The 26,191-nt window shown below is 39.3% G+C and overlaps 1 protein-coding gene across 1 annotated transcript in view; it reads left to right on the top strand.

Annotated features, from left to right (window-relative positions):
- SNX30 (sorting nexin family member 30) overlaps nucleotides 1–26,191 on the top strand; it is a 105,620-nt gene that overhangs the window by 71,962 nt on the left and 7,467 nt on the right. Inside the window, exons 6-7 of the mRNA XM_069107446.1 lie at nucleotides 3,316–3,402; nucleotides 15,530–15,682. Coding sequence (XP_068963547.1) covers nucleotides 3,316–3,402; nucleotides 15,530–15,682 — 240 coding nt within the window. The remainder of the gene's footprint in view (nucleotides 1–3,315; nucleotides 3,403–15,529; nucleotides 15,683–26,191) is intronic.

Raw genomic sequence — 26,191 nt, 5'->3', positions numbered from 1 at the left:
CCCTTGGGGACCGGTACCTTGTCTTATGTAAACATTGTCCTTCCCCTCCCCCAGCAGCCCATGCTACTAGAGGTGTGTTGGTTAAGTGAAAAAAGAACTTTTCAAATTTAAAAATGCTGCTTAAATGTGAGAGGAGAGATCTATGTGTAGTGATCTACATGTAGGAGGGACCTACTATTTAATTACTGCTCTCTCTTTATGCCTCCTGTATATCAATTCTGTGGGCTTTTGAGTATATATATAAGGTGCCAGGATTTTATTTGCTATAGACTGCTGTTACTCTAACCATATCCAATGTGGCATTACTCCTTTGTACTCTTTCCCGTTTAGCCTTAAACTTTTTGAAGACTGGATGTAAGCAGTCCTTGACTGCCAGGTGTATTTAATACTGCCACTGCTGCTATAACTTCTCCAATAACAATCTCACTTTATGGTTAAGGTACAAGACAAAGAGATCCTATTCTGTGTCCTGTATCATTTCAAGAAAGCACCAAGGATCGAGATTTACTTCACAAACTAGATACATTCTCCATTTGGAGTTTGAATCTCATCTCTGCTTCTTGCTACTTATATGATCTTACATTACCTGTCTAGGCCTCACTTCCCACATTCACAGATGTTGGACTAGATAATCTCCAAGGACCATTTTAGCTCCAAATCCTATGATCTTTTAACCAATCTCAGGAAGTTACTAAACGTCAATCAGAATGTATGTAGAGAACTTGAAAGCTCTTAGGAGGGAAATTATAATATAGCATCAATAAATAATTATGTATTACATTAATAAATAATTATATCATTAATAAATGTATAATCATATATAAATAAATGTATATTATAATAAATAATTATAAATATTACATAAATTATAAATATATAAATACAGTAGCTAATTATGATATATAATTTTCTAAATAACCATATAAATATTAATAAATAAACTATATCAATAAATAATTCCTTTTTTATTTTTAATTCCTTCCATTTTCTATATAAACAATTAATAAAATATTATTATTGTCATATTTCATTTTATAATAATAAGCAAATCTATATTTAAAAGGCTAAAAATGTATGTTTTTTGTCCTACCTAACTGACTGTAGGGTATACTCGCAGCTTTTAACACATTCCTTTTTAACACATTTCAGTTACTGAAAAGGTACATAATGTTAGTAATTTCCCATTAGAAGGGCTATTTCCATCATTTATTACCCAACTTAACTTTTTCCATCCTTATTTTTTTTGCTTTTTGGAGGGAATTGGGATTAAGTAACTTGCCCAAGGTTACAGGGCTAGTTTTTTTGTGTGGGTGTTAAGTGTCTGAGGCCAGAACCGAACTCAGGTCTTCCTGACTCTGGGGCCAGCGCTTTACTCACTGCACCACCTAGCCGCCCCCAATCTTTTGTATTTTCAAAGGATAACTCTTCCCAATCCTCTTCTTCTGCTATAAGCCACACTATTCAGTATAAAGCCTACACTTCTGTGATTCTTTTTTTTAACTTTGTGAAAGATTGTACTGTGCCTCCTTTCTTGCTGTCTAACTTTATAATAAAGGGTAAGGAGGCACCTGACATAAAAGATTATATTCCTTTTTCTATTAACTTTCTTACCTTCCCATCCACAAGAGTTAAATAAGCCCTTCAGTTTAGCTTCTGCTCTGGCTGTTCATCACTTACTTCCTCATACCCACCTCCTATTGCCACTAACCTCCATATTTTACAAAACAGCATCTGACTTTGTAGAATTACCTGAATTCACCTTGAAGATGGCTAAATAAGGAATGCTTTGTAGTTTATGTATTGTCATGTAAAAGATATACCGAGGATGATTTGTTTGTTTTGATGTGTGGAGTGGTAAGAAACTGGGTAAGTCTGTTCATTTGGGTTTTCTTATCCAGAATTCAGAGACCTGCCTTGCAGTTAGACTTATCACATCATTTGATCTCCAGTTTGGTCCCCCACCTACCACTCATCCCTTTTCCTTCATTGTTAGGATTAAAATGCCAATAGACTCAGGCTGTGTTATTTAATGGAGCAGTGGCCCAGATTTTTAAAGGAAAGGGAAGGGAACAGGCATTAATTAAGTTCCTGCTACATGCCAAGCATTGTGCTAAGTGCTTTAGAAATAGTATATCTTTTGAACGTTGGAAATTCCAGGTTCTTGCCCCAGCTCTGCTATTTACTGGCTATGTGACTTGGGGTAATTCATTTTACTTTTATGAGTCTTTTCCCTACCTATAGCAATACTTGCCCTGTCTACCCCACAGAGCTATAATAAGGCTTCAGTGAAAGGATGTTTGTGAAAACTCTTTGGTAGTTGTGAAGCCCTATAATATTTGTGTGCTTCATTTCTTGTTGCTTCTCTCTCCCTCAGTACTATGGCCAGTGGCTCACCTTTGAAATCTCAAGGCTTTTCCAGCTTGGCATCTTAATGTATAATTCCTAGAATAGCTGCATACCAGAAGCCACTTTGGGACCCCTCATAAAGAGTTAGGCACACGGGGGTGCTAGGTGGCGCAGTGAATAGAGCACTGGCCCTGGAGTCAGGAGGACCTGAGTTCAAATGCGACCTCAGACATTTGACACTTCATAGCCGTGTGATCTTGGGCAAGTCACTTAACCCCAATTGCCCTGCCCTCCCCCCTCCAAAAAAGAAAAAAAGGCAGGCACAACTGAAAAATGACTGAAATGCAGATGATTCCCAGATCTGTTTATCTAGCCCTAGCCTGTCTTCTGAACACCAGACCCATATCACCACCTAAGCAGATCGAGAGAGGGAAGGAATAAACATTTATATAGCACCTACTATGTGCAAATATATCCCCATGACAACCTTGGGAGATAGGTTAAATTATCATCCCCATTTTACAGATGAGGAGATGCAAACAGAGGTTAAGTGACTTGCCCAATGTCATACAGCTAGTAAATGTCTGAGGCCGGATTTGCACTCAGGTCTTCCTGACTCCAGAGTTCTATCCACCATGCCACCAAAATGCCCCAAATGTCATTTGAACAGTCATGCTGGAGATTTCAAACTGGATATCCCATGAGCATCTAAAATCCCTCATCTGACTCCTGAATAATCACATGATATAATGTCATACTTAATCCCAGGGCTAAGAAAAGAAATTAACTTTCTTGGGGGAGACTTAGGATGGCCCTCAAGCCTTTCAGGGGCTGGAGATGACAATGGCCACAGCAGTAGGGGACTGAGGCATGAGAAGGGTTTGGTGCTGTGACCATGTCTTCTGTACTTTTTTTTGTTGTTGTTTATCTGTCTTTTTTCTTTTTCCTCCTATTCTCCCTCCCCCATAGAATGTATTAAAGAAGAGAGATCAAGTCCAAGGAGAATATGAAGCCAAATTGGAAGCAGTTGCTTTGAAAAAGGAAGAGCGCCCCAAGGTGAGTCTGACCTGCTTGAGGAGAGCATGTGGCCCCTGAGGGAAAGAACGACCGTATTTTTTCCAACCCTGCGTTTTTTGGTGGCAGTGTGGAAATGCTTGTAGAGGCTCCTTGGAAATGCCCAGAGGGTCAGTCACACCAGGTCTTGTTCTTCCCTCCCAACACTTTCAGTGCCTGCCTCTCCATTCCTTCAGCCTTAGTTTCAGCAGGGCCCTCATTTGGGTTCTTTCAGCAGCCTCTTGTCCCTGCAGTAAGTAAGGTTATGTATATTAATTAGTTAGGCAGAGGGGAAGACAAGTCCCACTGAATATGTGTATTGCTCCTCAGAGTCAAGCAAAAAACATCTGCATATTGTGTTTACAGCAGTGTTTGCAAAGAGATGCTTTACCTTTTTGAAAAAACGTAGATACTGGGGCGGCCAGGTGGCTCAGCGAGTAAGAGCACCAACTCCAGTGTGTCAGGATGACCTGGGAATCGAATCTGGGCTCTGACACTTTGCACCACACCCAGAAATAACTGTCCATGTAACCTTGAGCAAGTTACTTAACCCCAATTGCTCAAAAAAACAAACAAACAGACATTGCATGCCATCTTGGGGAGGGAGGTGGAGAAAATTTAAAACTAAAAAGCTTACAGAAGTGAATGTCAAAAACTAAAATTAAAATTAATTAAAGGAAAAAAAATTAAGACATCTTTCACAGAAACTTTCACCAGAAGATTTGCTCCTGTGCTTCATTTCCCACAGTGCCTGCTCTCTAGTGACATACCAGGGGAGGAACTAGTCCTGGTTTTCTCTAAATGTGTTACTTTACATTTGTATAGGGCTTTCTTATTTTTTAATCTCTTTTGATCACACAAACATAAGGTAAGCAAATTCAATATAATCTTTTAAAATATATATGTGTGTATGTATATGTATCTATATGTACTCACACATATAGATACATATACACACATGCATATACTTATATAAAATATGTATATATAAAAAATGAGAGGAAGGTGAGGCAGAGTAGCCTAGTGTTTCTGTGCCTTGATAATGGTGATTGAGCGCCCTCTGGTGTTGAATTTTTATACCACAGTTCTTTTGTTATTCCCATAGCAATCAATGATTACACCAGGTTTAAGCAGGGTTGTGTATGATTTAATAAATGTGCTGAAATGACAGCGGTGTTTGTTTTAAGGCAGGGGTTCTAAATCCTTAGCCGGAGAATTCTATATTTTAATAATTATTTCATTATAAGTTTTCTTTAGTAATGCTATGTATTTAATTTTAAAAATTTTTAAACATTCTAAGAAATGGTCCATAGGCTTTCCCAGACTGCCAAAGGGTCCAGGACACAGAACAAGGTCAACAACCCTGCTTTAAGGCATCAGCATTTTCCCAACTGTGAGGTTACAAGGAGAAAGGATGTTGATTAGGATAATAGTAACCACGAATGTCACACTGGGCTTCAGTCACTTAACACTGTCAATTAACATTGCCTCAGACTGTTTTCCTTTTAATTTATTTATTTGTTTTCAGTTTTCAACATTCACTTCCCTAAGTTTTAAATTTTCTCCCTCTCCACCCTCTCCAAAGTGGTATACAATGGGCTCTACATATATATTCCTATTAAACACATTTTCACATTAGTCATGTTGCATAGAAGAATTATAACAAATGGGAGAAACCATGGGAAGGAAAACATAACAAAACAAAACAAGAGAGAAAATAGTATGCTTTACTCCACATTCCGACTCCATAGTTCATTCTCTGGATGTGGATGACATTTTCCATTATGAGTTCTTTGGAAATGTTTTAGGTCCTTGCAATGCTGAGAAGGGCTAAATCTATCAAAATCAGTCCTCGCACACTGTGTCTGTTACTATATATAATGTTTTCCTGGTTCTGCTGACTTCTCTCAACCTCAGTTCATATGTCTTTCCAGGTTTTTCTGAAGTCTGCCTGTTCATCATTTGTTATATAGAACAATAGTCCCTGATTGATTAGGTATCCCCTCAATTTCCAGTTTTTGGCCACCACAAAAAGAGCTGCTATAAATATTTTTGTACATGTGGGTCCTTTTCCCATTTTTATGATCTCTTTGGGATAAAGCCCTAGAAGCAGTTTTGTAGGGTCAAAGGGTATGCACATTTTTATTTTTATACCCCTTCGGGCAGAGTTCCAAATTGCTCTCCAGAATGGTTGGATCAGCTCACAGCTCCACCAACAATGAATTAGAATTTCAACTTTTCCACATCTTCTCCAGAATTTATCGTTTTCCTGTTTTGCTATGTTAGCTAATCTGATAGGTGTGAGGTGGTACCTCAGAGTCTTTTTGATTTGCATCTCTGCCTCAGACTGTTTTTATGAGAAGAAATAAAGTGTTAGTAAAACCAATGTCAGTCTCCCAAACCTCAAACTGTTTTTATAAAATGAGATGAGATGTCAGTTAAGCCCCCCAGATAACCTGGTTTTGAATCTGAGGATCATCTAACAAGATTACAGCAGACCTTACCCTTCAGAGAGGCAAGTGCACACTCCTGGCATGACAGGAATGTCTTCCTGTTTCTTAGAAAGGCAGTTTAGGTATCTTGAAAACCCTCAGGGTTGCTTCTCTGCAGACTTTGTTTTAGGCATCAGCTATGAAATGGAACTAGTTATTTTATTAAGTCCCTGCTATCGGTCAGGCACTGTGCTAACTGCTGAAGATATAAAGACAAAAGGGGCTTATAGGGAGAGGACATATAAACATATCAGCATAATACGGAATCTAGGCAAAATGAATGCAAGGTAGGGGAGGGACATCATTAGCATCTGGAGAGTTCAGAAAAGACTCATTTAGAAGGTGGTGGTTGAGCTGAGTGTGGAAGAAAGCCAGGCGTTCCAAGAAACGGGAATGAACAGGCAGGGGAGCAAGCAAGGGAGACTGTGTGATGTGGGTGAAGATATAGGAAGCAGGACATAAAACTCATGGAGGAAAATAGTGTGCCAGAAGGCTGGGAAGGTCTTCCTGGTTGTGATGGGCCTTAAGTGCCAAACAGAGGAGTTTCTATTTGTTCTTACTGGGGAAAAGCTGAAGTTTTATTTTATTTTATTTTTTAAGAAGTAGGTGGATATGGTCAGATATGCTTCTTAGGAAAAGTCACTTTGATGGCTGTGTAGAGAATGGGTTATAGTTGGCAGAGATGTGTGTTAGGAAGACCAAAGAAGAGGCATTTACAATAAATGGTTCAAGTAACAGCTAATGAGAGTTTAAATAAACTAAGGTTCTGGCTGTGTGAGCAGTGAGAGATGCAAGAGATGTTATAAACATAGGAAACAACAAGGGTTAGCAACTAATAGGGTATGTGGGATGAGAGTAAGGAGTTATGATGCTTTGGACATGGAGTTTTAGGTGCCTATGGGATGTCCAGTTTGAAATATCCAGTATGACTGACCAATTGACAGATTGGATAGCCAGGTCATTGGTAAATTTTGACAGAGTAGTTTCAATTGATTGATAAAGTCAGAAGTCAGATTGCTCAGGTTTTAGAAGAGACAGAGCAGGGGAAGGGGAAACCCCAAAGAGACAGCTTTTTTGAAAAGTTTGGCAGAGAAATGGAAGAGAAGTGCTAGTGGGGCTATCTAATGGAATCTAATGGAAGCTGTTTTGTTTGGTTTTGGTTTTGGTTTGTTTTTAATGGTGGAGAGACTTGAGCTTGTTTATAGGTAACAGGTGAAAAATAAATAGGGAAAGATTTAAGATTAGAGAGAAATGGAAAATGAAAGGAGGTGTGTGTAGAAGAGCTAGCCTTGGAGAAAAGAACCATCTTTCCATCAGAAACTGGAATAAAAGAGGATATGAAGAAGGGAGGGAATTGGGGGGGGGGGGTAGGGGGGAGAGGAGGTGGTGTCCAGAATTGATGAGAAGGGGAAAAGAAGGAACTCAATGTAAATGGCCTCTATTCTCTTGATAAAGTATGAGAGTGAGAGAGTGGAAAGAGGCAGGTGTGAGGAGAGAAGTTTAAAACAGCTCTTCTAATCAATTAAGGAAGAATAAAAGGATTGCCTTGCTGTAGTGAGGACCCAGTTGAGATGGTTAACATAAATTTGTAGTAGCCCATTCAGCCTGGTTGTATGACTCCTTCCAGCCCTATTCAGCAGTACATGAGTAGGAATGAAGGAGTGATCCAGGACGGGGAATAATAATAACTCTCACTGGCATTTATATAATGTTTACTATATTTCAGACGCCATGCTAAGCACTTGACAAATATTATCTCATTTGATCCTCACAACAACCCTGGGAGTTAGGGACTATTGGACCATTTTACAGGTGAGGAAATTGAGGCAAACAGAGATTAAGTGACTTGCCCAAGGTGACACAGCTGGTAAGTGTCTGAGGCCATGTCTGAACTCAGGTCTTCCTGATTCTAGGCACACTGCATCACCTGGCTGTGGTGATACAGTACAAGTGTCTGCCACGTTTATAAAAACCTTCATGAGATGTTACCACACTGGTATATCTTTCATCTTCTCTCTCTCTTCCCTTTAAACTTCTTTAAGAGACTATCTACCCTCAGCTCTTCTGTTTCTCTGTCTGAAATCTGGCTTCTGACCTAGCCACTCCAAACTGCCATGGAGTGAAAAGACTGGGAGATTTTAAGCTTTGGTGTATGTTTGTCTTTCCCATTTAAAGTCAGTCTGGTTCTTAGTTCCTAGGGTTCAGTGCACCAGGCATATATATCTTTCTTACATTTTGTTTATTTCTTTTTTGGAGGGGGGAAGGCAAGGTAATTGGGGTTAAGTGACTTGCCTAAGGTCATACAGCTAATAATAAGTGTCAAGTGTCTGAGGCTGAATTTGAGCTCAAGTCCTCCTGACTCCAGGGCCAGTATTCTATTCACTGTGCCACCTACCTGTGCCCCTCAGTTATATTTTGAAGCCGAAATTGTCACAAGTAGCTAAAAAGGCAAGGGACTTAATTCCACTCACGTTACTAGGTCAGCTTGTGGGGGGAAAGAACAAGATTTTTATAAGGAAATAGGCTTGGACTTTGTTAGGGGGTGCAGGCTAAATATAGGGGAGCTTCTCAAGTTTAAGGACTGGAGGGTTGTAACAGTTCACAGAGAGAATATAGGGTTTCTCATTCTGAAACCCAGAGACAGAAGAATGGAGCAGTCAGGTCTTCTAGCTGCTAGTTTCAGCTAATCAACCTTCATGGCTCTTTTACTAGAGATTTCTTGAAAAGTTAGGACTTATTTTGGTTGAAAATGAAAATATAAGCAGTATTAAAGGTACCAAGTTTTTCCTCTGACTAGAAAGAGAAAACAAAATCCTCAGCTACCACACAGATGCCCCTGTTTGGAAATAAGCAACTGCCTAATTCTGTCATACAGAATTCAAACTGTGCAGTGGAGGATTAGTGTGCCAGCTTCTGTGGATGGGAATGACTTGCATGAATTGCATTTTAGTACAAAGTATGCTCATGAACCTCTTGTAATGCATGTAAAGTAATCTTATTGTCATCTTAGACCACAGGTATGTAAAAGCTTTTTTAAAAAACCCACATTTGCTTGAAATCATTTCTCTTCAGGCTAATCAGCATTGCTCTGACATTTTTCCAGTTTGAATTATCGGATGAGATTAAGTCAATTGTAAGTCAAATGAAGATCAGGCTCCTCTTTATTCTTCTGCCCATTCTCTAATATTGAGGATAAATAACCCAGATTTTTGAGACTTTTAGTAAACCTTTTTTTGAACTAAGGGTTAATCTGAACTTCCCCTTTCACTCTTGTGGAATAAATAAATACCTTTCCCTTTTTTTCTTTTTTTTTTTGTCTGAGGAAAGGGACAAAAGAGCAAAATGAAGAAGATCACTAGGGAATTTCCTCCAGATAATGGAAATGAGCATTGGTCAGATTGGGGGGTTTGCAGCCTGAAAGAGATTTTTCTGGTTTGGAGGGATGGAAGAGAGAACAGTATAATAGCCATTCTCAAATATTTGAAGTACTCATATGAGCAAGAGACATTTGGTTAGTTTACTTAGCCCCCAGAGGCAGAGCTAGAATCAGTGGGTAGGAGTTAGGTAAAGGCAGATTTCAGAAGCAAACTTCCATGTAAAGCAGGTTTAAGGATGGATTTTAGGGGATCCTGAACTTGATTAAGGAGGGAATGTTATTTTATTTTTACTAACTTCTATCTGAAATTTGACATTTCCCTTATGAAATTTTTTTTTTTGCCTTTTTGGAGGGCAGTTGGGGTTAAGTAACTTGACCAAGGTTACACGGCTAGTTTTGTGTGTGTGTGTGGGTGTTAAGTGTCTGAGGCCAAAACCGAACCCAGGTCCTCCTGACTCTGGGGCCAGCACTTTACTCACTGCACCACCTAGCCACCCTACCCTTATGAATTTTTAAAAATATTATTCTGAGAAGGGATCCATAGGCTTCACCAGACTGTTAAAGGATCTCTTGACCCAAAAAGAAACAGCCAAGAACCCCTGAGGAAAGGCTTTCTAATAGTTACATCTATCTAAAAAGTGAACACTCCATCCCTAGGAAGACTGATTGTCCACAAGTTTATTGGATATATTGTAGAAGGGAAGTTTGGTCAGGTACAAATTGAAATAGATGACCTCTGAGGCACTTTCCAATTCTAAGATGCTGTTTGAATTATATAACAGCAACAAATTCCTTCTCCAATACTGGCAATGAGAACTTGAACTGCTGATAGTAGATCAAGGAGGTCTTGAATAGCTCATATTTTCATCAAGCCCAGATATAAAAAATAAAATACATAAGAAAAAAACAACCATGCCTTTGAAATCCCCAGACTAAGAAGGGAGAGAAGGAAATCCACAAAATGAACGTGAATTTGCACAGCTGCTTCTGTGCAAAGCTGTATGCTAGGTATTGCACAACTTTGGAGGATTTGAAGTGACCAGTAGGGTTTCTTAGGCATGGTACATGTAGCAAAATTTTTAATTTTGAGCACAATGTGGGAGATACAGTTTGTTCAGAGGGAGAAGAAAAGGGTCTTGAATGGAGGAAAGGGAGTGATCAGGTTACAGATTTAGAAAATGACTAAGCATTTTTTCTTTATTTTGGAGGGGGGAAGGTAAGGCAATTGGGGTTAAATGATTTGCCCAAGGTCACACAGCTAGTGTCTGAAGTCACATTTGAACTCAGGTCCTCTTGACTCCAGGGCCGGTGCTTTATTTATTATACTACCTAGCTGTCCCAAAACAACTAAACTTTATGCTAAAAGTGATAACCACGCTTTTGTTGAGTTTGGAATAATGGAACAAGGGCAATAAGATTGTTGTGATGGAGGCCTCATGAAGGAATAGTGGGTAGGGAGAAAGGAGGTTGGAAGCATGACACTAAGAGTTTGATTAATTTCTGATACTTCTTAAATCTTAGGGTAGTCTAATCCCAAGGAACTGATAGTTCCCTTGTCTTCTTTGTGATCACAGTGTAAGAATGCTTAAATGACCAACAAGTGGGGTCAGAGGACAAGAGAATACATTCTGTACCAATGACATTGAAACCCTGTGCTGACAGGATGTGATGGTCTTCCTAAGGGGGAATGGTTTTTGAGATTCACTCTGAAACACTCCTTTTATCTCCATTTTAGTTCCATTTACCCACAGAGGAAAGCAGGAAAGGCAACTGGGAGAGTAAAGTCAAGAAATGAGTGAGAGAATAAGTGAGAGGCATTTCTTGCTAGGAATAGCAGTGCTTTACTTATTTCAGAGCTGAGTTTTCCACTTTGCATAGGCCAATGCCTTCTCCCCATCTCTCATCCCTGCCATGGCAAACTAGCCTAAATGACACAGCCAGAATTAGTCTGTACACCTGGCACTTCTTAGCCCTTCAGGGCTTCTTAAAGAAATTTGAGGTACATTGGGGTTAAAGACAATTGGATATGAATTTGTTCAGTCCTGCTCCTTTGGGCATAATTCCTTTGCTTGAGGGCACATCAGTGTTAATATTCTTTTTGCCTTGGGTGGGTTCTGGGACAGGTTCTTCAAAATTCTAAATTCTGATGATGGACTTTTAAGCAAAATATCTGTAGTCTGTTTGAACCAGATCTGTAGTTTTATTGGCCTCCCAGGGAGGACGTCCCTCTATATGCTAATGAAAATCAGCATATAGAGTTGCCTGAGGGGGGACCTAAGTGTTAAGTGACTTGCCAGGGTCATACACTTTTATTTTTACATTAACTAGATTTCCCCTATCCCACCCCCTTCCCTTCCTAAGAGATCCATCACTTATAACATCAACAAAAAATTTAAAGAGATTTTTTTTATTAGCAAAATCAATGAGCACATCAAAAAAAAAAATCTGATGTTATATGCAGTGTTCCTCATCCATGAACCCTGACTTCTGCAAAGCAGGGATGGGGGAGGAGATATCTCTTCTCTTGGGCTAAAAGCAAGTTTATTAGGAGGCCTTCTCATCTCCACTCTTCCTTTTTTAGGGTATCCTTCATATCACTTCTAAACATATAAGCATCCCATATACATAGATGTCACTGCTATGCTCAGAAAATCTTCAGGGGCTCACTTTTGCCTACAGAGTGAATAATGTTCATACTCATTTTTGTTGGCATTATAATAATAACTGACATATGGGGTTTTAAAGTTTACAAAATGCTTGGCACAATTCAGTGCATTTGAGTCCCAGAATGATTGCAGTAGGCTCTACGAGTATCATTTTCCCCAATTTTTGGATACAGAAACTGAGATTCAGAGTTTGAGTGGCTTGCTCATTGTCATTTAGCTACTGTCAGAAGTAGGTGAGATTGGGACCCTGGCTCATTGGTCCTCCTGACTTAATGTCTAATATTTCATTGGCTTTTTATTGTAAACTTAACAATCATCCACAAACATTTCATTTTATAAAGAAATACAAGAAGTAGATTGTATATTTAAAAATAAAACAAACCTGTGAGCTTTGGTTTAACCTTTTATCCTCTCTACTATATTGCTTCCATATTCAAGAACCTACACAATTTACCACCACTCTTATTTTATAAGACTCTTCAGTCTTATTTTACTCTGTGCCCCATACTTACTGGACTATTCTGCCCCCCAAATTAGGTTTGAATTTTTCCAACTTCATTTCTTTGCTCACACTGTTCCCTCATTCTGCCTTTACCTGTGATTTCATTGATATATGAAACCCTCTCTACCAGTAGTCAGTGACCTGCCCTGCTGCCCATCTAAGATCTGAGACACCAGTGTACAAATCATACCCCAGATAGTTCTTAGCTGTGTAACCCACTGGCAAATCACTTAACGACTGAGTGTCTATATCCTGGAGTTAATAATAACTGCCACAAGGATCAAATGAGATAATGTATGTAAAAAGCTTTGCAAAGCACAATATATACAATATAAGTAAACTGTTAATGCAGCTACCGTTACTATCAGCCTCCTCCCCCTCTTCAGGCAACTAATAGCTCTGTGATAAGTCACTTCACTCCTGAGCTTTCCTAATGAGGGAATTGGACTCAAGGTTCAATTCTAAGGAGCATCCCTTTCAGCCCTACATCTGTGATTCTGTGATCTTCCTGTATGCCTCATCCCCTTCTAGACAGTGGCAAAACTTCAAAAGTTCCCCTAATGCCTGGCACTGAAATGAGGTTTTAACAACACAGGTTGTGGTGAATGGGAATTTGGTAGATAAGAGCTTGGTAAATGCCAGATACCTGGATAGTCCTGGGGAATGTTTGGGCATCATCCTCATCATCATCATAGCTAGCATTTATATGATGCCCTACTATGTGCCAGACACTGAGCTAAGCGTTTTACAGATACCTCATTTTATCCTCATAAGAACCCTGGGAAGTAGATGCTATAATTTTGTTCACTTGTTTCGGTCATGTACAGCTCCTTGTGACCCCATTTGGGTTGGTTTGGTGTTGGTTTTTTTCCAAAGATATTAGAGTGGTATGCCATTTCCTTTTCCAGCTCATTTTACAGATGAGGAAACTGAGGCAAACATTATTGTTAAGTGATTTGCACAGCTAGTCAGTGTCTGAGGTCAGATTTGAACTCAGGTCTTCCTGACTCCAGGTCCAGCACTGTATCCTAGCTGCCTCCTTGACTTATCTGCATTCGTATCTGAACTTCCATGACCAGTAAGATCCGATTCACATGATAGAGAAAAAGTTGAGTGTCAGCCTCAAAAACCAACTCAGTCATTGACTAATTCCTTGTAGTTATGTTGGAAGCAAATTCAGCAAAGTAAGGAGGTTTGTCAAATTCTGGGGATTCAGTTCAATAAGGAAATGACTTCCCAAAAACTAGTGGGATAATTAATATGAGGGGTTTCAATGAATTGCCATAATTTTACAGCTGTCTAGCTAATTCTGGTTTTCTCTGGAGAGCTCCTACCATAGAAATTCCCTCAGTACAGATGAATGAATTCATGAAAAAGCATTATATTAAGCACTTACTGTGTGTCATTCATGGTGTGAAGTGCTGAGGTGTTAATAGAAAAAGTGAGATGATCCCTGCTCTCAAGGAGCTCACACTTTAATTAGAAGAGATAGCACCTCAAAGAAAGGAGACAAAGTGTGGTAGAAAGGCCAGGAAGTCCCAAAGAGGCAGTAGCAGAACTGTTGGCAAGTCCCAGGGGTGCTTAGGCAGATGACGCATGGTGAGGCCTGGAGGGCAGTGGCAATGCAGATGGCAAGGCCCATCTCACTAGAAAGAACAGACTTGGTTACTCCCATCTCCTTGAAGCTGTGTGAGTAGCCAAGCAGTCTGGATAGGTTTTGGGAGGGGGTAACAAGGAGGTAAGGGCATCCCCATTGGTGATATGACTGAGGCTGGTTTAGAGAGGGCCAGATTTGGAATCAAAGACCTGCATCCAAGCTATTGGATAGGTGACTGTGGATAGGTCACTTAATCTCTTAATCACGGATTTGTATCACATCGAAACCTGTTTCTACTGTCACACAGATTAGGAAATTACTCACTTTTTCTCCTTTCACTGCTTCCTCCTCTGACCTTATTCTCTCTCTCTCTCTCTCTCTCTCTCTCTCTCTCTCTCTCTCTCTCTCTCTCTCTCTCTCTCTCTCTCACACACACACACACACACACACATACACACACACCTACACACCTCTTGTTTGGACTTCATTTTTATTTCTTGATTATCACAGTTTTGGGAGGGTAGAGATCATTTTTGGTTGACTAATAAACAGGATTAAATGAAATTAAATTTAGACTTTGGTTCCTATGAGGAACTTGAAGGAGAGGGATTGACTATAATGAATGCTTGTCAGAATAATAAAGATTGGGGAACTATTGAACTTTGCATGCCTGTGTAGCACTTAGCTTTGTGTAGCAGTGAAATGAGAGCAGCTTGGTGACTCAGTGGATAGAGTGCCAGGCCTAGAGTCAGGAAAACTCATCTTACTGAGTTCAAATCTGGCCTCAGACACTTACTAGCTGTGTGACCCTAGGCAAGTCACTTAACCCAGTTTGCCTCAGTTTCCTCATCTGTAAAATGAGCTGGAGAAGGAAATGGCAAACCACTCCAGTGTTTTGGCCAAGAAAGCCCCAAATGGGGTCATGAAGAATCTGACTCTAATGAAATGACTGAACAACAATGTAGTAAAATGACCTGACTTCCCCACCCTCCTCCCATTTCTAAAATGGGTAGAGTCTCTACAGGGTTAATTCTCATTACAAAACCTTTAGTAAAAGGAACTAATAGTAATTTTCAGTGGCCCCAGAGTATTCCTTCCTGTTTTAATAACTTAAGGCATTTCTCCCCAGGATTCATTTTGTTTTGATTTGGGGAACTTGACTGTTTGGTTAAGAAAATGGGGTCAGTCATTTTTCTGAGAGGGTTCAACTCATCACTAAATTATTGTTCCTCCCAAATTCTCCTTTCTGAAAAATGTATCATTAAGGGACTTGCCCGGGGGAAGCATAGCAAGGAATGAAGAAAAGGCTTAACTGTGATATCTGGATAGTTTTAGACAGCTGTTTATTACTTTGACCCTTTTAAAAATGTTTGAGCCAAAAAATCTCAAGGACAAGAGAAATAAGCTATCACAAGTAACCGTGTGTGTGTGTGTCTGTCTGTCTGTCTGTGTGGCCTTCTTGTCTCTCAAAATGCCCATTTGATATTTTTCTCCAAGGTTCCAGCTGAGGTGGAAAAGTGTCAGGATCGAGTAGAGTGTTTCAATGCTGACCTCAAAGCGGACATGGAGAGATGGCAGAACAACAAGAGGCAGGACTTTCGGCAGCTGCTCATGGGAATGGCTGACAAAAATATCCAATATTATGAAAAGGTAATTATCACCCTGATTGATCAGGATTGGTGATTTAGAGCCAGAAGGGGCCATTAGAGATGAGGTAACTGAGGCAGAATATGGGCAGTAACTAGTGTAGTGGATGGAGTGCTAGGCGTAGGTCAGGAAGACTCAGGTTTAAATCTAGCCTCGGATACTTACTAGCTGTGTGACCCCGGGCAAATCACTTAACCCTATTTGTCTGAGTTTCTTCATCTGTAAAATGAACTGGAAACTTAGTAGCTTTGTGACCCGGTGCAGGTTGGCCTCAGTTTCCTCATCTATAAAATCAGGGTGATAATAGCATCTACTCCCCAGGATTGCTAAGGGGATCAAATGAGATAGGTGTGAATTTATATGGGAGGGGGAAGGTAGTGTAAAATTTAAAGTGCTATGCTTCCCTGGCTTCCTTCAAGGCTTATCTCAATTCCTACCTTCTGCCGAAGGCTTTTGCCATTCCCCCTCAATGCTAGTGCCTTCCCTTTGAGGTTGCCTCCATTTAGCCTTTATATCTCTTGTGTATAGTCTCTGCCATTAGAATGCAAACTCCTTGGGGGCAGGTATTCTTTCTGTCTTTCTTTTTATCTCCAGAATTTAGCACAGGTGCCTGGCACATAAGTGCTTAACAAATGCATGTCTACCTGACTATTATTATGATTATGGTTTTTATTATTCCTAAAGTGGGGTGGCTCTTAAATGTCAAACATTATAATCTGGTATCTAAATCTAATCTTTATATATGTTTTTTTTAAGTAGGATTTTAAAATTTGTGGCACAGACCTTCCCCTCTATCAAAGAGGGTCTGGAGAGGTCCCATATGGGATGTATATATACACTCTAGCTTACACAGTTACAGGATGACTTAACAGCCTTCTGTCTGCTTAGAGAAGGTAGAGAAATTCACTTGGTTGACAGTTTAAAGGTTAATATAACAAAAAAATAGGCCAACTAGTTGGGGTCAGGTTGCTGTCTACTTGGTTACAGGTTATAGATTGAGAGCATGAAGGGACCTTGTAATTGCAGATTTGAAAATTGTGACCCAGAGAATTTAGTAAATCTATCTTGAAAAGACATAAAAACAACCAGTAATGAGGTCTCTCTCATTAGATCTTTACCTTAGGGCCACAAATCAACAAATGACTTGCAGACTTGAAATTAAATTACCAGATTTAAGAGAGCCTCCCTCTAACACACTGAACAAAGACTGAGCCTTCTATGAATATTACAACTCGAGAGATTTGTGCGTGCTCCAGACCTCAAAGACTGGTCTGTTGAAGCTGCTATGACTGCTGGTGTCCATCAGTCAGTTGACAACCATTTATTAAGCTCCTACTGTGTATTAGGCACTGGAATCCAATGTATCTTTCTAAAAAATTTAAGATTAGTGTTAAAATTTGATTGGACAAGAAATGGTGCTTAGTTCCACCCTATACTTAAAGGTTTATTTTACAGATTGGAACAGTGGAGGAGGCTTTTCTCAGCATAAACCTTAAAAACACAGAAGTAGGGGTTCCTATTTTTTCTTCTTTCTGTCATATATTTTTATTTTTTTACAGTCATATTAAACATTTCTACATTAGTCATGTTGTGAAAGAAGAATCAGAACAAAAGGGGAAAGCCATGCAAAAGAGAAAAACAACAAAAAAAGAAAAAATAGTATGCTTTGATCTGCATTTAGGCTCCATAGTTCTTTCTCTAGATGTGGATAGTATTTTCTTTTTTTTTTTTTTTTTGGCTTTTTGGAGGGCAGTTGGGGTTAAGTGACTTGCCCAGGGTCACATGGCTAGTTTTTTTGTGTTAAGTGTCTGAGGCCATATTTGAACTCAGGTCCTCCTGACTCCAGGGCAAGTGCTCTATTCACTGCACCATCTAGCCACCCCTTGGATAGCATTTTTCATCATGAGTCTTTTGTGAGTGGCTTACATCATTGCATTGCTCAGAAGAGCTAAGTCTAACGAAGTCTGTCTTTGCACAGTGTTACTGTTACTATGTACAGTGTTCTCCTGGTTCTGCTCACTTCACTCAGCATCAGTTCATGTAAGTGTTTTCAGGTTTTTCTGAAGTTCGCCTGCTCACCATTTCTTATGGAACAGTAGCATTCCATTACATTCATATACAACAACCTGTTCAGCCATTCTCCAATTGATGAGAATCCCCTCAGTTTCCAGTTCTTGGCCACCACAAAAAGAGCTTCTATAAATATTTTTGTACATGTGGCTCATTTTCCCTTTTTTTATAATCTCTTGGGACACAGACCTGATAATGGTATTGCTAGATCAAAGAGTATACACAGTTTTATAGCCCTTCGGGCATAGTTCCAAATTGCTCTCCAGAATGATTGGATCAGTTCACAACTTCACCAACAATGTATTAGTGTTCCAATTTTCCCACATCTTCTCCAACATTTATCTTTTCCAGTTTTGTCTTTGAGTGAAAGAAGTAAAAACTTCTCAGACTCTACTCTAAAATCTAGAAAGGCTTTTTGTGGGAAACAGGCCCGAGTTCCCCTTAACTGGAAATCACATGATTTACAAGGGCTCAAAACTCAGAGCAGTAGGGAGTCACCGCTCTCCTCAGTGACACCTCAGCATAAGATATGCCAAATATGGACAGAAGTACTTTCTCAAATGTACATTGGCTGGTCTAGTGTTTCCTTGTTCTGGTACTTGAGGTAGATTGCCACGCTTAGATTGTGCACCTGACTTCTAGCCAATGGAAGAAGAGGGTCAGAAAGGGGGTGGGGGAGAATTCCCCATTAGGGCTTTATAACTTCGCCATTTCCTTTTATAAATTGCTTTTCCTCCCTGACTATTTGTCAGAAGGGGGGATTGCCCTTTCTCAAGATTGTAATAAACCATTCTTTTCTACTTCCTACCCTGAGAAGCTTCTGTGTATTATTTGGGTAAGGATCTCTATTGCACACAGTTTCGGGGTGCACACAGTCATGTTAACCAATCTGATAGGTGTGAGGTGGTACCTCAGAATTGTTTTGATTTGCATTTCTCTAAATCAGTAGTGATTTAGAGCTTAATATGACTATAGAAAGCTTTAATTTCTTCATTAGAAAACTGCCTGTTCATATCCTTTGACCATTTATCAATTGGGGGAATGACTTGTATTCTTATAGATTTGACTCAGTTCTCTATATATTTTATAAATGAAGCTTTTATCAGAGATACTGGTTGTAAAAACTGTTTCCCAGATTTCTGTTTCTTTTCTAATCTTGGTTGTATTGGCTTTGTTTTTACAAACCCTTTTTAATTTAGTGTAATCAAAATTATACATTTTGCATTTCATAATGTTCTCTATTTCTTGTTTAGTCATAAATTCTTCCCTTCTCCATAAAACTAACAAGTAAAATATGCCTTGCTCTACTAGTTTGATTACAGTTTTCCTCTTTGTGTCTAAATTGTGTACCCATTTTGACCTTATCTTGGTATACAATGTAAGATTGACATATATTTTAAAATAGTAATAGGTGGCACAATGACTTTTAAACAGTACTGGGTCGTACGTAAAACATAGAACATTGGACTTGAGTTCTAATGCAGTCCTAGACACTTAATAGCTGTGCAACCCTTGGTAAGTCGCTTAACCTGTCTACCTCAATTTCTTCATCTGTAAAAAGGGGTTAGTAATAGCACCTGCCTCCCAGTGTGAGGACTGCAAATCTTCAAATGCTATAGAAATGCTAATTATAATAATAAACATTATTATTAGCATTTCTATAGCAATTATTATATTTTATATGATGCTTTACAGCTTAAAAAAAAAAGCTTTCATATACATTACTTCATTTGATCTCCACAATAGCCCTATGGGTTTGGGTATAAGACAATTATTCATTGCTACACTCATTTTACAGATAGAGGCACTGAGACACAGAGAAGTTAAATGACATGTCTGGGGTCATAGCAGAGAATAGAAGCCAGGTATTCTTACTCCACAGACTCTCTTATAGACATTGTTGCTTCATTCTAGGCAGGTGTGGAGTTCAGGCAGAGCTGGGTTCAGATATGACCTCAGACAATTATTGCCTTTGTGACTTTGGACAAAATACTTGAGGAAACCTCAGTTTCCTCATCTGTAAAACAGGAATAATAATAGCACTTACCTTCCAGGGCTGTTGGGAGGATCAAGTGAAAGAATAATTGTGAAGCACGTTGCATACCTTAAAGTGCTATATGAAATATATTAAAGTACTATATCAGTGCTCTTATTATTTTGTTGTTATTATTATCATTATTAGCTGTGCTACTTCATACCAAGTCAGTTTCCTGATTAGTTTGAGGTTTTTTTGGAGGACAAGGCAATTTGGGGTTAAGTGACTTGCCCAAGGCCACACAGCTAGTAAGTGTGCCAAGTGTCTGAGGCTGGATTTGATTGAACTCAGGTCCTCTTGACTCCAGGGCCGGTGCTCTATTCACTGTGCCACCTAGCTGCCCCTCCTGATTAGTTTTTGTCTTTACTGAGACACTTTTTATAATTTTTAAGAAAATATTTTGTAGTTCAAAAGAGACAGTATGTTGTTGTGGATAGAGAACTAGCCTCAAAGCCAGGAAGAGCTGGTTTCAGGTCCAGGTCCTGTCTCTGACACATTCCTAGCTGTGTTTGAGCCTCTGGGCAAGTCACTCGGCCTCTCAGCACCACACACAATTTGTTCAGACTTGTTTTGCAGTTTAATTTGTACATGAGCAGTGGTTTGGGAGAAGCTCTGGGCCTATATGGATGGTGGACCCTGGCAGGGTCACCAGAGAGGCTCTTTGGATTCCTATTCTACCATTTCTTCTACCTCCAGTTTCATGTCAGAACTTCTGAATAGCATTCTTCCTGTCTCTTATTGTCAGGCTGACAAAGTTTGCTGAGGGTTGTAGAAGATTAGATCAAGTTTCAAATAATCTCCTTATATATAGCCTCCCCACCCCCGCCTTCCCTTAAAAAGAACCCTAATTATGCCAAAGCAAGTCTAAGCCCCATCTTTCCATCATGGTGGGGCCTGACAAGGTGTGAGACTGTGCCCAAGTGTGTTTCTGACTGTACTTGTGTGTAACTGGTGCTGTATTTCACAAGTTCACAATGAGTATGCACAACCTGTGGGATTTCTAAAGCAGACTGAATTGGGTAATTCTATTCAAATGCAAACCTACCAAGCAGTATTGCTTGTCTTGAAATTGTGTTTGTCTTTATGTGGGTTTCTTGAGCCTAATTACAGTCAGGTCCTTGGCACCTTCCCCCATATTGGGCTGGGTGAGTATGAAACATGGGGTATTTTCCCCTGTGCATGCTTTGCATAAAGTTTTTGGGTGCACCTTGTGGAATACTTCGTTAATACTTTTGACTCTCTTCAGGCAGACACAAAGGAATTTTTCAGAGTCACCTAGGTAGGGGATGAACAATGAATTTTTCATCTTATGCACACTTGCCATTTCTCTTTTACAAATGCAAACAAGGTCCAACAGCAGCAGTTTAGTGACACTGTTTTTAAGAAGAAGTATGTTATCAACTTTGCAGTTTAATTTGAATTACCTTTTTCCCTTTGATCCTTGCTAAGGATACTCGAGAGTCCAAAAAGGCCATAGAATTTATTAAGTTTAGTCTCTCACTAGCCTGCATTTTCATCATGCTTAAGTCCATTGAGGTGTTGTTGTTTTTTAATTAAACCCAAGTTATTGTTGGTTTAGAATTCCAGTTAATATCTGAGATGAGAATCTATGACTAATATTCCAGCTTTCCCATTGACCGAAGTGGCAGCTTCCTGAAAGGACTCAGTTTCACTCTTTTATTTGGAGAGAGGAGGAGAGTATTATCCATGGCATTTCAAAGCACAGGTGACGGTTGGTTTCTCAGGGCAGAAGTCCTTGTGCTTTTCCTCCCAGGAGACAGAATTGGGGGGAAATGATAATAATAGCAAACAGTCCCAGGAAAGTGATTTCTCTGATGGGGACTGGCGGGTAAAGTGAGGCAGGAATGGGGGTTGGGGGAATTTCATGTGACCACACAATAGAATCTTAACAGCTGAAAGGGACCCAAGACATCATCTAGTTTAACCCTCTTGTTCTGCAACAAATCTTTCCCAGGGCTATACAGCAAATTAATAACCAAGCCAGGAGTAAAACCTAGGGCTTCTAACCTATTCTAGTATACGTGTCAGACCAGAAAATACACTTTGTGTGATATATTTCAATAATGGTTTGGAAACAACTCTCATAATTTCTGAGGATATACTGCCTGAAGAGTTTATTGCTTAGGGACTTGATCGGTGACTTCTTCCAATTGTCCCAAGGCTGGTGGTGATCATCTTGAACTTGTTAACAGCAGCCTCTTCTAAGACCTCTTTAGGGAAGCAAGAATACATAACCACATTCCCAAGCCTGGGAGAGAAACCATGTTTAGAAAGTGGGTAGAAATTTTAGGTTCTTCTCCATCCCATGTGAGACCCAAAGAGAACTTGACTCTTCTGTCCTCAAATTAACCCCTTATGGGACCCTCACAAAAAATCACCACCATCCTTATTTTTTTATCGCATTGGTGAGGAAAACTCAAAGCTTGTACTCCCTCTTTTTTCTGAGCAAGGGAGCTCCCCAAAAGAGGACCACTTTCTTTGTGCTGCAGGAATTTCTATTGAACCTGGAGATTCTTGGTTGAGAATCTATAGGAGACTAAGCTGTTTACTCTTGCAAGGATCTGAAGAGAACACCTTTTTTTTCTTCTTCAGAAAATTGGAAGGGAAACCCCTTTATTCCTTTCCCAATAGCTCCCATTAAGAGTCAGGATAACTTCTCCATTCCCAGTCCAACATTAAACAAATCAATCAAATTTTGCTGGAAAAAGGGAAAGATTTCACTACATTTGCAGCTTACTTGGAGAGGCAGCCACAGTTATTCCATACACCTACACCTATGGGCAAGTCCTAACCTCTCCCCTCCCCCAATATGATGCGTCTAACCATCTAGAAGGACAGTCTAGGTGATCTTGTCAAGTATCTGTTGGCTCATTTTGGGAAAGGGAGAGAGTTGCCATTTCTCCTAAATGAAACCTAGGTTTTTGTGAAATGATCACGACCTTCACTGAACCAATTACTGCTTACCTTTATTACCCCTTCATCATTCTCTCCATATGGGGCATAGTCATAACCAGCTCTATTTGTCTATGCCAAACAGACCTGAAATCACTAATTGCTTACTCTTTAGTTAGCCACATAGGGTTGGTAATTATTGCTGCTTTTATGCAATCAACTCTTAAGTTTTATAGGCACCACTACCCTAATAATTGCCCATAGGTTAACTTCTTCTATATTATTTTGCCTAGCCAACACCAACTACGAACGCATCCACAGCCGAACTATGATCTTAGCCCAAGGTTTACAAATAACTCTGCCCCTTATATGCACATGATGACTCCTCGCAAGCTTAGCTAACCTACATCTTCCCCCCACAATTAACCTATTAGGAGAACTAATAGTAATTGTGTCCTCATTTTCATGATTTAATTTCTCCATCATCCTGTTAGGACTAAATACTGTAATCACAGCCCTCTATTCACTCTACATACTTGTTACATCTCAACGAGGTAAATTCACTCACCATCTATATCCTATCAAACCCTCCTTTACACGAGAACACATTCTAATAATTTTACATCTAATTCCACTAATAATCATCTCTATTAACCCCAAATTCATCCTAGGAACTACATACTGCAAATATAGTTTAACCAAAACATTAGATTGTGAATCTAAACATAAGAGTTTAACTCTGTTTATATGCCGAGAAAGACCCAAGAACTGCTAACTCTCGACCCCATGCTTAAACTCATGGCTTTCTTACTTTTAAAGGATAATAGTAATCTGTTGGTCTTAGGAACCAAAAACTTTGGTGCAAATCCAAATAAAAGTAATAAATCACCTGCTCAATCCAACTATTATTCTGTCAATCTCCCTATTAACCCTCCCCCTAATCCACAACCTCATTTCCCCCCATAATACCAACCACTTTCCCCGCTACTGCAAAAACAGTCAAGTTAGCTTTTTTCGTCACCTTACCAGCCCTCCTACTATTTATTAATACAGACCGAGAATCATCTATTACTAACTGACAATGATTCTCAATTGGCCCATTCAATATCTCCATGAGCTTCAAACTAGATTACTTCTCCATCATTTTTATCCCAATCGCACTTTATGTAACCTGGTCAATCCTAGAGTTCTCATTATGATACATACACTCAGACCCAAATATCCATCGATTCTTTAAATACCTAATTGCATTCCTCTTAACCATAATCATTCTTGTATCCGTAACAACCTATTCCAACTATTCATTGGATGAGAAGGAGTAGGCATTATATCATTTATATTAATCGGATGATGATACGGACGAACCGATGCCAACACTGCAGCTCTTCAGGCTGTCCTTTATAATCGAATTGGAGACATTGGTTTCATCCTTTCCATAGCCTGATTAATAATTAATAACAACTCATGAGACCTACAACATATTTTCATAACGCACATGAGTACACTAGCCCTGCTAGGCCTCATTATTGCCGCAACTGGCAAATCAGCTCAATTCGGTCTACATCCATGACTGCCCTCCGCCATAGAAGGCCCTACACCCATATCAGCCCTACTGTACTCAAGCACTGTAGTAGTAGCAGGGATCTTCTTATTAATCTGCTTTCATCCTATAATAGAAACCAACAGTACAGCACTTACAATTGCACTATGTCTTGGAGCTGTCACAACCCTATTCACCGCAATTTGTGCCATCACACAAAATGATATTAAAAAAATTGTAGCATTCTCAACATCAAGCCAAACACTACTAACATTCCACCAAGATAAATTATGAAAACTACTAAACCTAAAAAAGTATCTTCAAGACGCACAACCCAATGCACAACCTAAACCTCCACTTTCAACCAAACTTAATCCACCATAAATAGGAGAAGGCTTAGAAGCAAAAGCTACAAACCCAATAATTAATAAAATAGAAAACAAAAAGATAACTATTATTTTCACTATTTTAGTATGGACTTTAACCATAACCTATGGCATGAAAAACCATTGTTGTTCTTCAACTACAAAAACTAATGATTAACCTCCGCAAAACTCACCCTCTAAAAAAAATCATCAACCACTCTTTTATTGATCTACCCGCCCCATCTAATATTGCTGCCTGATGAAATTTCGGATCCCTACTAGGAATTTGCCTAGTCATCCAAATTCTAACAGGCCTATTCCTAGTAATACATTACACCTCAGACACCTCAACAGCCTTTTCATCAGTTGCCCACATTTGCCAAGATGTAAATTACGGGCGACTAATCCGCAATGTACATGCAAATGGCGCTTCCATATTCTTTATATGCTTATTTCTCCACGTAGGCCGAGGAATCTACTATGCATCCTACCTTTATAAAGAAACATGAAACATTAGAGTCATTCCACTGTCATAGCAACTGCTTTTGTTGGATATGGCCTCCCCTGAGGACAAATATCCTTCTGAGGCGCCACAATAATCACAGACTTACTCTCTGCAATCCCATATATTGGCACCACACTAGTAGAATGGATCTGAGGGGTTTGACCATGAAACCTAGTGAAATAGGTTTTTGTCCTAAGTAGTACTTTTGTGTTTCGTGACTAGGAAATAGGATCATTGGTGAGTTAAAGTCTATTTGCTAACAGTGAAATATTCAAAACAAATGGTTCTCTCCCTCTCTCTCTCTCTCTCTCTCTCTCTCTCTCTCTAAATTAAGAGAGCAAGCAATAGTTTAGTTTACTTGCAAGATAGAGAGCATTATGAAGTACAAAATGGGTAATTTTGATTACATTAAATTAAAAAGGTTTTGTACAAACAAAACCAATGCAGTCAAGATTAGAAGGAAAGCAGAAAGCTAGGAAACAAATTTTATAGCGAGTGTTTCTGATAAAGGCCTCATTTCTAAAATTATAGAGAACTGAGTCAAATCTATAAGAATACATCATTCCCCAATTAGTAAATGATCAAAGGATATGAACTGGCAGTTTTCCAATGAAGAAATTAAAGCTGTCTTTAGTCATATTTTTTATAATGTTCTAAATCACTATTGATTAGAGAAATACAAATTAAAACAACCCTGAGGTACTATCTCACACCTCTCCAATTGGCTGATGTGACAGAAAAGGAAAATGATAAATGTTGGAAAAATGTGGGAAAATTGGAACACATGCATTGTTGGTGGAATTGTGAACTAACCCAGTTATTCTGGAGAACAGTTTAGAACTCTGCCCAATAAACTTTGCATACCCTTTGATCCTAAAAGAGATCATAAAAATGGGAAAAGGACCCACATGTACAAAAATACTTATAGCAGCTCTTTTTGTGGGGCCAAGAACTGGACATTGAGGGGATGCCCATCAGTTGGAGAATGACTGAATAAACTGTGGTATATGAATGTGATGGAATACTATTGTACTGTAACAAATGTTGAGCAGGTGGATTTCAGAAAAACCTGATAAGACTTACA

Source organism: Petaurus breviceps, unplaced genomic scaffold (genome assembly GCF_028583685.1).
Source record: "Petaurus breviceps papuanus isolate PSGF00001 unplaced genomic scaffold, PetGlider_PUasm1.0 90062, whole genome shotgun sequence".
In the NCBI taxonomy this organism is placed as follows: domain Eukaryota; kingdom Metazoa; phylum Chordata; class Mammalia; order Diprotodontia; family Petauridae; genus Petaurus; species Petaurus breviceps.
This window is presented reverse-complemented; position numbering and strand designations above follow the sequence as displayed.